Source organism: Notolepis coatsorum (genome assembly GCF_963971535.1).
Source record: "Notolepis coatsorum genome assembly, chromosome: 5".
NCBI lineage: Eukaryota > Metazoa > Chordata > Actinopteri > Aulopiformes > Paralepididae > Notolepis > Notolepis coatsorum.
The window spans coordinates 186,657,419-186,672,340 of NC_140169.1; the positions used below are offsets into that span (position 1 = coordinate 186,657,419).

The 14,922-nt window shown below is 43.1% G+C and overlaps 1 protein-coding gene across 1 annotated transcript in view; it reads left to right on the plus strand.

Annotated features, from left to right (window-relative positions):
• uxs1 (UDP-glucuronate decarboxylase 1) overlaps positions 1–14,509 on the plus strand; it is a gene marked incomplete at its 3' end in the record, with an annotated part of 129,316 nt that extends 114,807 nt beyond the window's left edge. The window contains exons 10-11 of the mRNA XM_084314388.1: positions 13,906–14,025; positions 14,462–14,509. Of these exons, the coding sequence (XP_084170514.1) occupies positions 13,906–14,025; positions 14,462–14,509 (168 nt within the window). The remainder of the gene's footprint in view (positions 1–13,905; positions 14,026–14,461) is intronic.
• Positions 14,510–14,922: the final 413 nt, after the last annotated feature.

Sequence of the window (14,922 nt, forward strand, 5' to 3'; positions counted from 1 at the left end):
AATGTTGTGCCCCCGAAATACAAAAAAAAGCCCCCGAAAATCAATTAAGGGGGGCAAAAAAAGCCCTTGAAAAAAAATGTTAATTTCTAACCCTGCTGCTGACTGATTAACTACAGTATAATGTTATTTCGCGGAGCATAATGTATAATGTTATTTCGCGTTTGTAACATCATAACATCAGTGGAGGCTGCTGACTGATTAACTACAGTATAATGTTATTTCGCGTTTGTAACATCATAACATCAGTGGAGGCTGCTGACTGATTAACTACAGTATAATGTTATTTCGCGGAGCATAATGTATAATGTTATTTCGCGTTTGTAACGTCATAAACCAACTACCAGATTCACTCGTCACTGTACATCAGTGGAGGCTGCTTAGACACATAGCCATAATTTAAGATATAGTTTATGCATTCGCAAATATGAGAGCTCTGTCATTGAAGTGGGTGGTGGCACCCTGATGTAAACAATTCTACAACGGAAGACGGTCGTTATTTCGCGTTTGTAACATCATAAACCAACTACCAGATTCACTCGTCACTGTACATCAGTGGAGGCTGCTTAGACACATAATTTAAGATATAGTTTATGCATAGTTTATGCAAAAAATTCTACAACTCTCTGCCGCGCGGCAGCTCTGTCATTGAAGTGGGTGGTGGCATCCTGATGTAAACAATTCTACAACTCTCTGCCGCACGGCAGCGCGGTCACGTGGCCGTGTGGCCAATCAGAGAAACGCTGAACGAAAGGCTGAACACAAGTTGGTTGCCTTTAATATTCACGCCTCCTGGAGTGGTTTTAATTGTAGAGCCACAATAGTAGGTTGATTGCATTGCAGCTATGTCCAACAGTTAGCTTTGTTAGATAGTTAACTTAGAGGTGTGAACTCGAGTCACATAACTTGGACTCTAGTCAGACTCGGATGACTTCAGACTTGACAAAATCATTTAATTTAATTCCGTTTACATTTAGTCATTTAGATGACTCTTTTATCCAAAGCGACTTGCAAGTTCTGTACGACAAGTCATCAGGAAGGGTACAACTCTTATCAGCTGAGTAACAATGCTTATCAAAGTGTTGCGTGTTACAGTGTAGGTTAGTTTATTAGGACAAGTGCATGACAGTAAGGTTAGTTAGGGTTAGTTTATTTTTATTTTTATTATTTCAGATAATGGTTGAAGTGCGTCTTTAGTCGACGGCGAAAGATTGGATGGGATTCGGCTGTCCTAACTGGGGTGGGTAGTTTATTCCACTATTGTGGGGCAAGGACTGAGAATAGGCGGCTTCTCTTTGATGACCCTCCCGGAGCTTTGATATAGGAGTAGGTCTGAGGCGGCCAGAAGATGCAGAGCGTAGGGGTCTTAAGGGTGTTTAGTTAGAGACCATTGACCGGAGGTAGGCGGGAGCAGTTCCCTAGGTCGAGGGCCTTGAAGCGGATACGTGCAGCAATGGGGAGCCAGTGCAGGTCCCTAAGAAGTGGGGTGACATGGGCCGACTTCGGTAGGTTTGAGATCAGGCGGGCCGCTGCGTTTTGGACGAGTTGAAGAGGCTTGGTGGCGGTGGCCGGGAGGCCAGCGAGCAGTGCGTTGCAGTAGTCGAGGCGGGAGATGACTGTTGATTGGACGAGGAGTTGGGTGGCTTCTTTTGTCAGGAATGGGCGGATCCTTCTGACGTTGCTCAGGAGGAATCTGCAGGTTCTGGTTGTCGCTGCGATGTGAGCAGAGAAGTTCAACTGGTTGTCGAGGACGACACCAAGGTTCTTGGCGGTCGGGGACGCGGTCACAGCTGCATTATCGACTGTGATGGAAAGGTCGGTCAGGGGGGAGGATTTGGCCGGCAGGTGGAGCAATTCTGTTTTGCTTAGGTTCAGTTTGAGGTGGTTGGTCGTCATCCAGGCGGAGATGTCGGACAGACAGGCCGAGATCCGCTCAGAGACGTGGATATCTGAGGGAGAGAAGGAGAGGAAGAGTTGAGTATCATCGGCATAACAATGATACGAGAAGCCATGAGACGTGATAATGTTACCCAGTGATTTAGTGTAGAGAGAGAAGAGAAGGGGTCCTAGGACCGAGCCCTGGGTGACACCCGTTTCTACACTACTGACCTATACTTGAAAATGCAGTTGCAGAGTCAGTATAGAATTAATTATGATCAGTTTCCACAGGCACTTGTTCTCCTTTCACCTGATTGCACTGCAGAAAAAAGTCTGCGTGAATCAATGGATATCCCATTACAATGTAGGGTGCAGTATATCTTGTGTGATAAATACAGATGAACATTTCTCCTTTTGTTAAGAACACAATAATTCCCTCGTAGCCTATTGATGTTTCCTTTATCCTGGGCTTTCTAGAATAACTTTATTAATAAATACTACTGTACATTTCGGTCATCCAATGAGGCATCTGTCAAGACTTTTGTCTTTTGATGTGATGCCTGTGCCTCTCCGACGCACCTGTTTAGAACAAGTATGCAAAAGAATTTTTTTTTTATTATAATATTAATGAAAAATACATAGGCTTTTAAATTCCCTAAGGAACACAGGCCTCCCCTTCATCCTCTCCGGTCTTGTGCCATCCGATCCAGTTGTTGCCCTTTCCGCCTTCATCTCCTGTTCTGTAATTCTTATCCAAGTAGTTCTTCCTCTCTTCCTCTTGCCTTGTGGGTTCCATGTTAGGGCCTGATTTTAGAGTGATTTGTTTGGCCTGAGTGTATGACCTACCCTGTTCCATTTTCTCCTCTTGATTGGTGACTTTTCACAGGTTAACGTTTGTGATGATGTTGGGCCAGTAGATTCCCAGGAGGCCTCAGAGCCAGTGGTTAATGAATGTCTGTAGTTTGTTGGTTATGTTGGTGGTTGTCTGCCAGGTTTTGGATCCCTAAAGTAGAGTAGGATTTGACATTTGAGTTATACATTTTTAGTTTGGTCTTGAGTGATTGAGTAAACTTTTTTAAGATGTTAAATGTTCTCCTTGCTTTTCCGATTCTGGCTTTGACATCCTCATATGTTCCTCCATCCACAGTGATTATACTGATTTAAGGTATGTACAACTGGCTACTTCCTGCAGCTTGTTTTGATCCATGGTTATTGGTGCAATGTTTTTGTTGTTGATTCACATTACTTTGGTTTTGGAACTGATTATGAGCCCAAGCGAAACAGCAGTTATCTCTAGTTTATGTGATTTTTCCTGCATCCGTTAGTGGGTGTTTGCTAGTACTGCAAAATCGAGGTATTCTAGCTGTTTGATCAGGCTCCACTGTATGCTGGTTTGGCTATTGCTGGTTACCTGTTTCATAGTCCAGTCGATGCAGAGGAGGAAGAGGAAGGGCGAGAGCAAGCATCCCTGTCTCAACCCAGTCAGGACATCAAAGGCCTCTGATATGCATCCTTCATGGAGAACTTGACATTGCAACTCTTGATGGGTGCTCTTTTGATGGATTGCTCGATGATAATTCTGAGGGTGACTCTTTGGTCTCCAAAGATTGAGCATCTTCCCTGGTGTTGAAAGCAGCATTATTGCTTGGTCGTTTTTGCACTCCCTGAGAGGTCTCCATTCTTAGGAATCTTCACAAGGTTGCCATCTCTCCAATTGGATGGGACATTTTCTTCCTCCCAGATGGTGAAGCATGTTGGTTGGTGGAGGTTTCCCTGTCTGCCTTGAGGGCTTCGGCTGGGATCTTGTCATGCAAGATCACGCAATCACATGCATTTCTATCCAAACCAATAGTAGCTAACCCATTTTATGGGTTGCTGTAGAAATGTCCTCTCTGTGCTTGACCCATCCCGTCTTCCCCCCAAGGGCAGCCGGGAGCAGACATGGGTTGCGATGTGGGGCCGCATCCGAGGACCAATCCAAGTGCTCCTGTCTGTCTTTGCCAGGGACGCGACAGCGTTCGCAATCTGTTCTGCATGTTTTTCCTTTTTTTTCTTTTTGGGGGGAAGCCCTTGCGAGCACAGGGAGAACATGCAAACTCCACACAGAAAGGCCCGGGAGATACCCTACCTGGCAACCCGGTAACCTGGTCCCCAAGCGGGAATCAAACCCAGGACCTTGCTGTGAGTTGACAGTGTTAACCACTACACCACCGTGCTGCCTACTTGGTGATCAACCGTATCAAAAGCTTTTGTCAGATCAATAAAGAGGGCAGCACAGTGTTTCCTTGTGTCCCAACCCCCAGTCAAGAGTGTGTTGGGCCAGTAGATTCCCAGGAGGTGTCAGAGGCAGCGGTTAATGCATGTCTGTAGTTTGTTGATTATGTTGGTGGTTGTCTGCCAGGTTTTGGATCCATAAAGTACAGTGGATTTGACATTTGAGTTATAGATTTTTAGTTTGTCCATGAGTGATTGAGTAAATTTTTTCCAAGAGTAAATGGTGATTAACCATATCAAAAGCTTTTGGCCGATCAATAAAGAGCGCAGCACATTGTTTCTTCTTGTCTAAAGCCGATATTATGTCATAAGTAACTCAAGATGGGTTATAATGTGCTATGATTGGTGTGGGATTAGTACAGAGTGATTTGAGAGAAAGGACTTGTATTGATTATTCACTACTAAGACTTCAAGACTTTCACTAAGCAGGGAAACTTGGAGATTGAACGGTAATTATTTAAATCATCTCTTTTTGCAACTTGATCTAATGGGCAGATTTCCAGACAATAGGAAATCTTCCTGTTGATTCATGGAGAAGCCAGTTTTTGAAAAAAAAATAGTCCAAATTATCCTCACCTCATGTGAAAAGGGACTAAAGGAGAATTGACGGGTGTGATCCACAGGACTCACACAATCGGTGTCTATATCAACATTAACATCAACAGGAAGAAGTCTGATATTCTCTATCAAACGGGTTCCCAGCAACTGCAAAGTGTTTATTAAATGCAAGAACATTTTTATTCTGACTAGAAATAACGCAATCGTCAACAACACTAATATGAGCGGGTAGTGAATTAGAGGTCTTGTTTTTTTTGTCATAGCCTCACTATTAGAGAAAGTCACAAGACAAAAGTAATAGAGGGCGGCTGGGTGGCGCAGCGGACATTGCGCTCGTCACCAACGCAAGAGACACCGGGTTCGAATCCGGCTGTAGGCGTTGCCTCCGGCTTGGGCCGGCCGTCATACTAACTCAATTGGCAGAGTTAGCGGGTGGGAAGTCGAAGGGTGGTAGTCTGGTCGTTGTGAACAGTGACTCCTACAGGTCTGTTGGGGCGCCTGCACAGCAAAGTCAGGAAAATGGCGGGGGCAGTGTGAGACTCCTACACATTACTCCTCGTCAAATGAGCGTCCGCGCTGGCAGGTGAAAAGATGTGACAGGCTGCCTCCACATGTATCGGAGGGGACATGTGATGCAAGGCTTCTATCCTCCCTACAACCAGCCAGTGGGGGGCATATGCGAGCAACGATCAGGACAGGGGAGGGAGAATTGGCACGAGAGGTAAAAATTGGGATGGGGAGAAAAATCACAGAAAAAAGGAGGAGAAAAAGTAGATAAAAAAAAATGACAAAAGTAATAGAATGAGTTTATAACGCAGTTTTAATTGCAGTTTTGCACAATAAATGTTCTTAAAATACCTCTGTACTATGTGAAATATGTCCTAGTAATAAGAGTACAGTAATAGCTGCCATACCAGTGTTTACCCCTTCAGAAGCATTTATATAGACATTTTAAGATAAATTAATATACCGTGATATATACCGTACCGTCTATGCTTCGAATTATACCGTGATATAGATTTTAGACCATACCGTCCAGCCCTACCTACAAGTCACTGCACACCAATGCACATGCAGATCTTCCAAGAGGCCCACTTCATCATGTTGGCCCCATTGTGTCCTTGTTTAGCATGCACTGCATATTTGCGTGTTTTGCCCATTGTAACGTGCTCCACACCCCCAAGGAGGTGTCTTTGTCTTGTTTGTATTCCTGACTAGAACACAAGGTAGGACCTATTCACCTTTTATGTAAATTGTATTGATACTCAGACTCTAGTGACCTTGTTCATCGTGTGTGTGCGTGTGTGTGTAGCATCTGTAATGGACGCCGTGCAGATAATTAACATGACAAGCCTTGATCTGAGGAGGCATTTAGTTTTTCTTTTGTTAGTTTTTGCTAAATTAGAGTGGGTGATGTGTCCTCTTCAAGTATGTTATTAAGTAAGGGGTAATGCCTATTGAGCCGTACATTAACCTATTTTAATGGCCGAGGCAGAGAACCGTCTGACGTGATGCGAGGTCCATTACATTATGTTAATGTTCAGCTTAAAAGCATTATTATTATTTTTTTAATCTATTTTATGTTGTTGTATGCTCTTTATTTAGAGTCAATTGAGGGGGATGCATATTATACTTAATCCATTGGCATTTCATCCCTATACATGCTACAATAAAAAATTCAAATGCATATGATCGATATTATGTTCCATCATGCATGCAGGAAATGGGGGAGGGGGTCGTTTATGATTAATTGATTGTCAATAACGGCATTCGTTAGTACAACAGCATACGTTGATCAGATCGATTCCAATGAAAACAACAATGGACAATCAAGCTGTAATTAACGTTGGATTGCTCTTACCTCTGGCCGATGAGACTGCGGAAAGAATATTCCAATTATTTGATTGCCATCTGCTAGATCGTATTTCCGTTTGGCCGACGCCATAAGCTCCAAAAGCATAATGATTCTTGCGTCTCGAAGGCGATCCAATGCACTCGAGTCTGTATCTGGTTCCACGTTACAAGAAAATTCCGCCCGGACGACATTCACTGACTCACAGAGCCAAGCTTCCTGCAGAAAGTAAGTGCAACATCGGCTGAATACCACCAGGCGGCGGTATCGGGCCATTGCTATCTCAGACAGAGTGCCAGATTTTCCCACAGCCTTGCTGGATGAATTATGAATGGAAACGGCGAATAAAAGAAATAACGATTATAACAACGAGTTTACTCGTTGTTGGCGGCCAACGATTGGCGGGCTATAACGAGTAAACTCGTCTTTGGCAGGGAATGTGTTAAGGAGTCTGGGCGACCCCCCCCCCCCCTTTCTGGGGATTTTCACATTTTTCGTTTTTTTACATAATATGAAACTACAACTTCATACCAAATCTTAGATCAGGGCTTTGAAAGAATGAAAGACAATTCTCAGCCATTTGATGAAAGACTACACTCCCAGAAGGCAACATTCACCATTGTTGTTGTTCCCTTTGTTAGTCAATTTTCAAGTCAAAGCCCAGTACAGGCACTCTCTCTCTAGTCTTCAGCACAGCTTGAATACATGTCTTACTATCGTGCCACCCCATGATAAGTACTCGCTATTTGCATATCAATAGCGCCGGTCGTCAGGTGTGTTAAATACGTTCTCAGATACATTCACACCTAACTTGTTGTGAAGACATGTGTTACATTCTATTCATAGAGGCAATTAGGCACTGTCTTTAGTCTGTGCTCAAGCGAGGGGACATTAAATGCGCATTCGCGGGAGCGCGCGCACGCGCCGGGAGCGCGCATGCACGTGGTGCGTGCAACCCCCGATGATTTCAATAACGCACCACTGCCAGAGGGTTCAAAGAAAGCTGCAGCTTCTCCATAGCTATCTGAGCAGTGTCAGCAATACAGTATATAATTGTATCATCTGCATATAAATGAGCCTGACAATCATCCAATAGGGAGACAATAACATTTATATAAATAGTGAAGAGGACTGAATCCAGGACTGAACCCTGTGGAACACACTTTGTTATCTCTAAGAATTCTGAGTGGGCACACACTGACTCTCAAACAAATTATTCTGAAACCAGTCACAGGTTTTTCTACCCATACCTACCAATATTATATAATTTTCAAAGCAAAGGATGATCCACTGTATCAAATGCTTTGGATAGATCTAATGTACCACCCCCCCCCCCCCTAGATGGCTGGAAAGCTACCTAAGCTTTGTGTTAAACATACTGTTGGATCATATTCACTGTTTGCAAACCTTATGCAACGCTAGTGACCGTAATGCCTGCTAGCATAACATTAGTTGTTTGATACTATGGCATGATCAGGCATTGAAGAGTTGAGTATAAATATATGGATTTAAATGCATTTTGAGAGCAACAATAATCACTTAAGAAATAATATCTGACAACACGGATGTTTCTTTGTGTCTAATGTGACATCTAGTGAATGTTATCTATAGCACATTTAAAGCCTCTTAAAACTGACCTAAAATTCAGATAATTTTTTTACTGATTCCAAACGGAGCGAGCAGCATACTTAAATACCCCTTTTCCCCAATTCAGTACAGGCTTTAAGGACTGATGGTAGGAATAAGTCTGGGGAGCGAAGACAATAACTTCCCACACTTTTCTGAAGGATGTAGATCCGTAGCCAACCAAGAATAACCTTATAAATATAAACAGACCAAGTCTTTCATCTTGCCAGGAGATTTAAGCCCTATTCACATGGGACTAGTATTATGTGGGGATCCATGGTAATGGAACATAACCCCCGGGATACGTTTTTACAGAGGTTTCCCGAGGTTGGGGTGCGTGATAAAAAGAATATTGTTTCACGTGGCACCTCAAAACGAATTTCCAAACAACGGCAAATGCACTGCCTGAAGCAATACTACAACCATGCAGAGTACTAAACAATTTCTTTCAATGATGAATCAAATCTATGACTATGGGGAACAATTGTGAATTGGATAACATTTACAGTATGTACACCTACTTTGGATGGAAATAAATGTTTTAAGAAGGAACTGTAGGCCTATTGATCACCATGCTGAGATTGATTTGGCGTTTGCACTGAAAATGCATTAAAAACCCTCCTGTATTGATTATATTACTAGCAAAAACAGATTCTAACCCCAAATTACTGAGATGCCGATTTGCACAGGACTAATATTATATTATACTAATATTGCGCTGGAATCGTTAAATTACAAATTGCGGACATGGCAGATTCGAACAGGATAAAGATGGCAGATTCTCAGACGTTCTCCACAATTCCAACAATTTACTAGAGGTCCCCAGGTAATACTACAGTAGTTCAGTTCAGTTATTTTTTATTTCATGCTTTGGACACATAATAACGGTCATTCCGTAAATCGCCAACGTTTTACCAGCTGCTATTGCAGCATTGTCCGAAAAAGGGCTAGGGAGAAGCACTAGGCTTGTCGGGCCCTACCCCTGAAGTCATGTGCAAATAGGGCTTTAGACTTGAGTTCTATTCGCACAGGACTAGTATTACATCGGTATCTCTAGTAATTTGTAATAATTGCTGCTCATCTGGAAATCACAGGTCGGGGGGTGATTTTCTATTAGCATGGGTCCTCACGTAATACTAATCCCCCTATCTTATCTCTTCTCATAAGTTGTTAAGATGCGTTTATGATTATATCTCCCTAAGGTTTCTTTATGTAGGGTTTTCTGATTAATATACCACTGTGAAAGTAGTTACGGTGACACATTGTAATTCCAGTAAATCATTATCGCTGGTATAAAGTTCAAACTGTAGTCCTAATGAGGTGCTAAGTGCTTTTATGTGTTCTAGTCGGGGAGCTCTCAGGCTTAAATTATCCACAAAGTCATGCTCATCAAAAGCAGCAGGGAGCAGAAATTATTAACTACACTGTCCATGACAATGTCTTTGACAGTGATATATTTCTAGGAAATCCTACACGGGCTACCATTCAGTTAGTCACAGATGAAATGTAGATTGCTACAAATTTAATTCTGTTTAGTTTGTGTGTTTACCTTTCAGAATGCTCATAAAAACAAAAAAAAACACATAGAGTACGAGGGGACACTGAGGGCTAGATCCACAAAGAATTGATTGCACAGTGCAAGTTGCACCCTTACTTACAATTCATTATGAATTGAAAATGGGGGACCCTGATGTAAACAAGACGAAAGTCTTTCTCTCCCCTTAACACTTTGGGTGCCATGGGTTAAATTCATGATATACCATAGATTGCCAGCTCTATTTGTCTATGGAGAAGTACCCCTTCTTTGCATGGCTATAACTTTTTAAATTATATTGCTACATTGCCATTATTAGGGCCCATTCAAAGTCCTATATGTATTGTTCATTGTGTAGCAACGTTAAACTTTTTCATTCACATATTCATACTAAAGTATGGTCTAATGTATAAGTATGTTTTCATCTCTTTCTGCAGCTTTCTCCAGAACGTGATATATAGCCCCAAATGCATTATATTGATGATGCAATACAGTTTTATGGCAATCGGCGCGATATAAAAAATTCCAACTAGACGTACTTCTAGAAGTTACTACACGTCATCTTATGTTGACCGGATGGGCTAGGGGGCGTTTATAATTCCGTGGGCAGCGTTATACCAATCATCTAATGTGGGTCAAATGTTGATCATAGCAGTTAGTATCGAAGACGGTAATTTTACACGCTAAAACTCACCCCAGTCTCCTCGCGCCGTTGGGCGATCAGCGTAGAGTAGAAAATTTACCATTATGGGATGTCGATTTACCCGGTCCATTTCCGGGTTGTATAATGGTATATACGTCCAAATCATGTTTATCGAGTTATTGGCAATGGATCGCTATATATTGTGACGAGCCAGAGTGCCGGGAGCCAAACCGAGTGCCCGGAAGTAATATGGCCGACCAGCACAACCTCCACAGCACTTCCTGTTTGGCGATTGCGCAGATCGGCCACCAGATGGCGCTCCTGAACCGCCAGAGAGCTCAGTGGGTCCTCCTGGTGGATCTCAGGCCAGCGGAGGGGAAATATGAATCCGATCACAGATTTTTGAAATATTGATATTAAAGACGCTGTAAAGCGTCCTTCAGCAACTTGAGCATGGCCGGGAAGGACGCTGTAACACGTCTTCTGGCAGTTAAAGTGTTAACAATTGTGTGTATTGAGCCGTACTGTATTGTACCCATTCTGCAATCTGTTAATAACATTTTCATTCAATCAATCAATCTGCACGGTGATTGATTGAATGAAAATGTTATTAACAGATTGCAGAATGGATACAATAGAGTACGGCTCAATACACACTTGTTAAGGGGATGCAGACCAGAGAGACTTTCGTCTTGTTTACATCAGGGTCCCCCATTTTCAATTCATAATGAATTGTAAGTAAGGGTGCAACTAGCACCGTGCAATCCATTCTTTGTGGATCTAGCCCTAAATCTTTCCCAATCCCTTCTAGTGGAATGCATCAGTGTTGCTGATCTGTACACACATCGTGCTCCCGGGATATTATGTTCTCAAGGCTCGACACTGCTGTGTCTTTTGCCTGGAGATGAGAATGCTATTTACACCAGATTAAGAAATGCCTGGTTGAATATATGAGGAGATTTTCTGTGTATTTTGGTGATTCTGTTTATACCAGATGGCAAAATAGTGAGTCTGTTTTTGAGTTTTTGGGGACAAAATCATTCGATCATACCATGGCCTGGGTCAATACTTGTTGTTGATATACTGCACAGCTAGAGCCTCATCACAGTTAAAAATGAATGCGCTTTCTGGCAGAAAACCGTGAAGGAAAATGTATCCCGTGTGCCAATGACAATGACTCATAAAAATACTTTGTTAGCAAGCCTTTCAGTCAATCACTTTGCTTATGGTTAACAAACATGGATATGATCTGACTATGTTTGACAGAAAAGGCCGGATTGCTAGCCAGACATCTCATTGTCCCCAAATCAATAACTTCTTTTCATGTCAAATGCGTTGTAGCCTCAAGTACGTGTTCATTGTTTGTGAGTTCATTTGCAAGGGATGGGATGACGTACATGGAGAGAAAAAGCCTTGCAAATATGTAGTAGCCTAGTCTATTTGTCAGTCTTGTCTAAAGAGTACTGTAGGGTTGGGTGCCGTTCACATTTGAACCGATACCAGTACCTGGGAATCGATACTGGTACCCGACGGTGCCTTTTCTCGGTACTTCACTCTCTCTAATAACAAACGTATTTCTTGATGTGCCTGTGCTGTGCAGTTTCAGGGTTAGGTTAGCTTAGTTAGTGTTAGCAGCTGCTAACGTTAGTTAAGGTTTTTACCGTGACGTGGGCATACACGAATGGCGGGAATACAAAGCACGTTAGACTCATTGGACCCGTTGCTTGCAGAGTTTTCACTGCACATAGAAACAGCGTGACTCGTTAGAGGAGTTGTCACAGGGCTGTCGAACACGGGGCTGAAGAGCTAGATGTCATAGCTGTCAAAATGTAAGGTCCACGCTGGTCTTTTGTCTATTATGAAATGACCAAAATGGTACCAAAATATAGCACCGATCTAACCCGAATTGGTACTCTGTAGTAAAAGTACAGAGTTCATTACCCAACCCTACTAAAGAGTGTTTGAATATATATAATTAGACTAATATAATAATTGGACTACCCCTGGTATGTCTCTGGAGCAAAGTTTGCTACAATGTTGCTGATCAGGAGGTAGGATGTGCTGCATCTCGCTACACTCAGCTGAGTGCGCTCTGGCATCAGTGTGCTTGCATCGAATACTGGTCCATTAATAGTTTTGCACTGCTGTGTTATGCATGTATAGTTAGATCAGAGACGCAAGATTATTCTTTTGGGCGATCATTCTTTTTCCAAGATGGAGCTAGCAAAGCTATTGGGATGTGGAGAGGCAATTTATTCCTCACTTATCCTTCACTTATCATGGCACATTCCGTTCTCGCAATTCAACTTGCAACAATGGCTATACTTGAGGCTACGACTGAGTTATTGACATGGCAAGTGGCCATGGTATAAGTGGGATGATGTACTACCAGTTGTGCGGTTATTGAGAAATGCACTCCGCTTCTCCTCGTGGGGCAATTATTGAATGAAATATGGATCAGGTTATTGATGCCTTTAAAATATATTCAGAATGATGATGAAGAAGAAGAACTTTATTGACAATTTACAAAAGGCAATTCAAATTCATCTTCTTGGATATCCCTACTAGTTACATTATGCACATGGTTCCCCACACGCTTGAGACGTCATGGCGTAGGGTCACCTGTAGTGCAGCGCCCCAGGAGCAGTGTGGGGCTCCAGTGCCCCAGGAGCAGTGTGGGGGTCCAGTGCCCCAGGAGCAGTGTGGGGGTTCAGTGCCCCAGGAGCAGTGTGGGGGTTCAGTGCCCCAGGAGCAGTGTGGGGCTCCAGTGCCCCAGGAGCAGTGTGGGGGTTCAGTGCCCCAGGAGCAGTGTGGGGGTTCAGTGCCCCAGGAGCAGTGTGGGGGTCCAGTGCCCCAGGAGCAGTGTGGGGGTCCAGTGCCCCAGGAGCAGTGTGGGGGTTCAGTGCCCCAGGAGCAGTGTGGGGGTTCAGTGCCCCAGGAGCAGTGTGGGGGTTCAGTGCCCCAGGAGCAGTGTGGGGGTTCAGTGCCCCTGGGGGGGGTTCAGTGCCCCTGGAGCAGTGTGGGGGTTCAGTGCCCCTGGAGGAGTTGGGGGGTTCAGTGCCCCAGGAGGTGTGTGTGTGTGTGTGTGTGTGTGTGTGTGTGTGTGTGTGTGTGTGTGTGTGTGTGTGTGTGTGAAAGTGAGGCACACGTTGTACAATGTTTTATGTGGTCAGCAGACTCAAAATAAATGCAGTACATAATACATTCACCATCTAGGCCATACTATCACCCTTAGAGGTTAGATTCAGTTCCACCATTCTCCACTGGCATTGAGAGGATGAAGAGGAGTTTCAAAACACCAAAAAGAACAACTTGCTAAAGGACCCCCGCACTACTACCGGTAACCTTTCAAGACACAGGGGGTCCATTGCTGAGTAATAACGCTGAGTAAGACTGAACAACAGTCTTCTGTTTAATTTCTTCTTGCGCGACCACAGTCGGGACACTAATCCCAAATTTCCTCAATAAGCCCTGTCCTCTTGCCGTTCTTTTATCTGTTCTAGTAACCCACGCGGTCTTAATTTCCTGTCTCTTTGCCCACAGGAGGGAGTGGAGGTGAGGGTGGCGCGAATCTTCAACACATTCGGCTCCAGGATGCACATGAACGACGGACGCGTGGTCAGCAACTTCATCCTGCAGGCTTTACAGGGAGAGCCACTCACTGTACGTATTTTAAGCCTAACTGTGTGCTGTATCTTCACTCATTCAGTCAGTGGAAACTATTAACACTGTATGGAACATGTTGAAGTCGGTAGGCGAGTTTTGAGTAGGCGTTTCATTCACCTAAATAATAATATTATTAATAATTAATAATAATCTCGCTTGTCCTGAACAACCTTCATTCCTGTGGGGTTTGGATCAGGGTGAGGATCGGTATTTGATATTTTAGTCAAATAGAAGTTAACATGCTAAACTGAAAACAAAAGTGGGAAAGTAGAAATATATAGTTGTATGCTAGAATTATAGATGTATATAGATTGTATTTCCATTTTTCAGAGGAGCTGATTGTTCATTGGATGTACTGTATGGCCTTCTCTCTGGACTCCCTCTCTCTCTTGCACTACATTGAGATGCGTAATCAACTTATTTCTTGTTGTAGGTATATGGCACTGGATCACAAACGAGGGCTTTTCAATATGTCAGGTAAGCTTACTTATTCTAGGTGGAATTAAACATTTTTATGTCCACCCAAATGCATCTGCTCATGTATCCAGATATTGTTCTGCTCCATTTACCTTTTACTGCTGTTTTGAGTATTGAGTAAGGGTAAGGTTTTATAAGGTATAATCGGTATTAACTAAGTAAAGGTAATGTTTTATAAGGTATTGGTATTAAGTAAGGGTAATGTTTTATAAGGTATTATGGGTATTGAGTAGGGATGCTTGATATTGGCTTTTTTACCTATACCCATATTGTCCAACTCTTAATTTCCGATACCGATATCAACCGATACCGATATATGCAGGGTTTCCCCCCCCAAAAAATGGAATAAATTCAGGTAATTAACATTACTTATTACATGGCGTTTTAACATTCGCCGAAATGCTTGATTGTGATTGG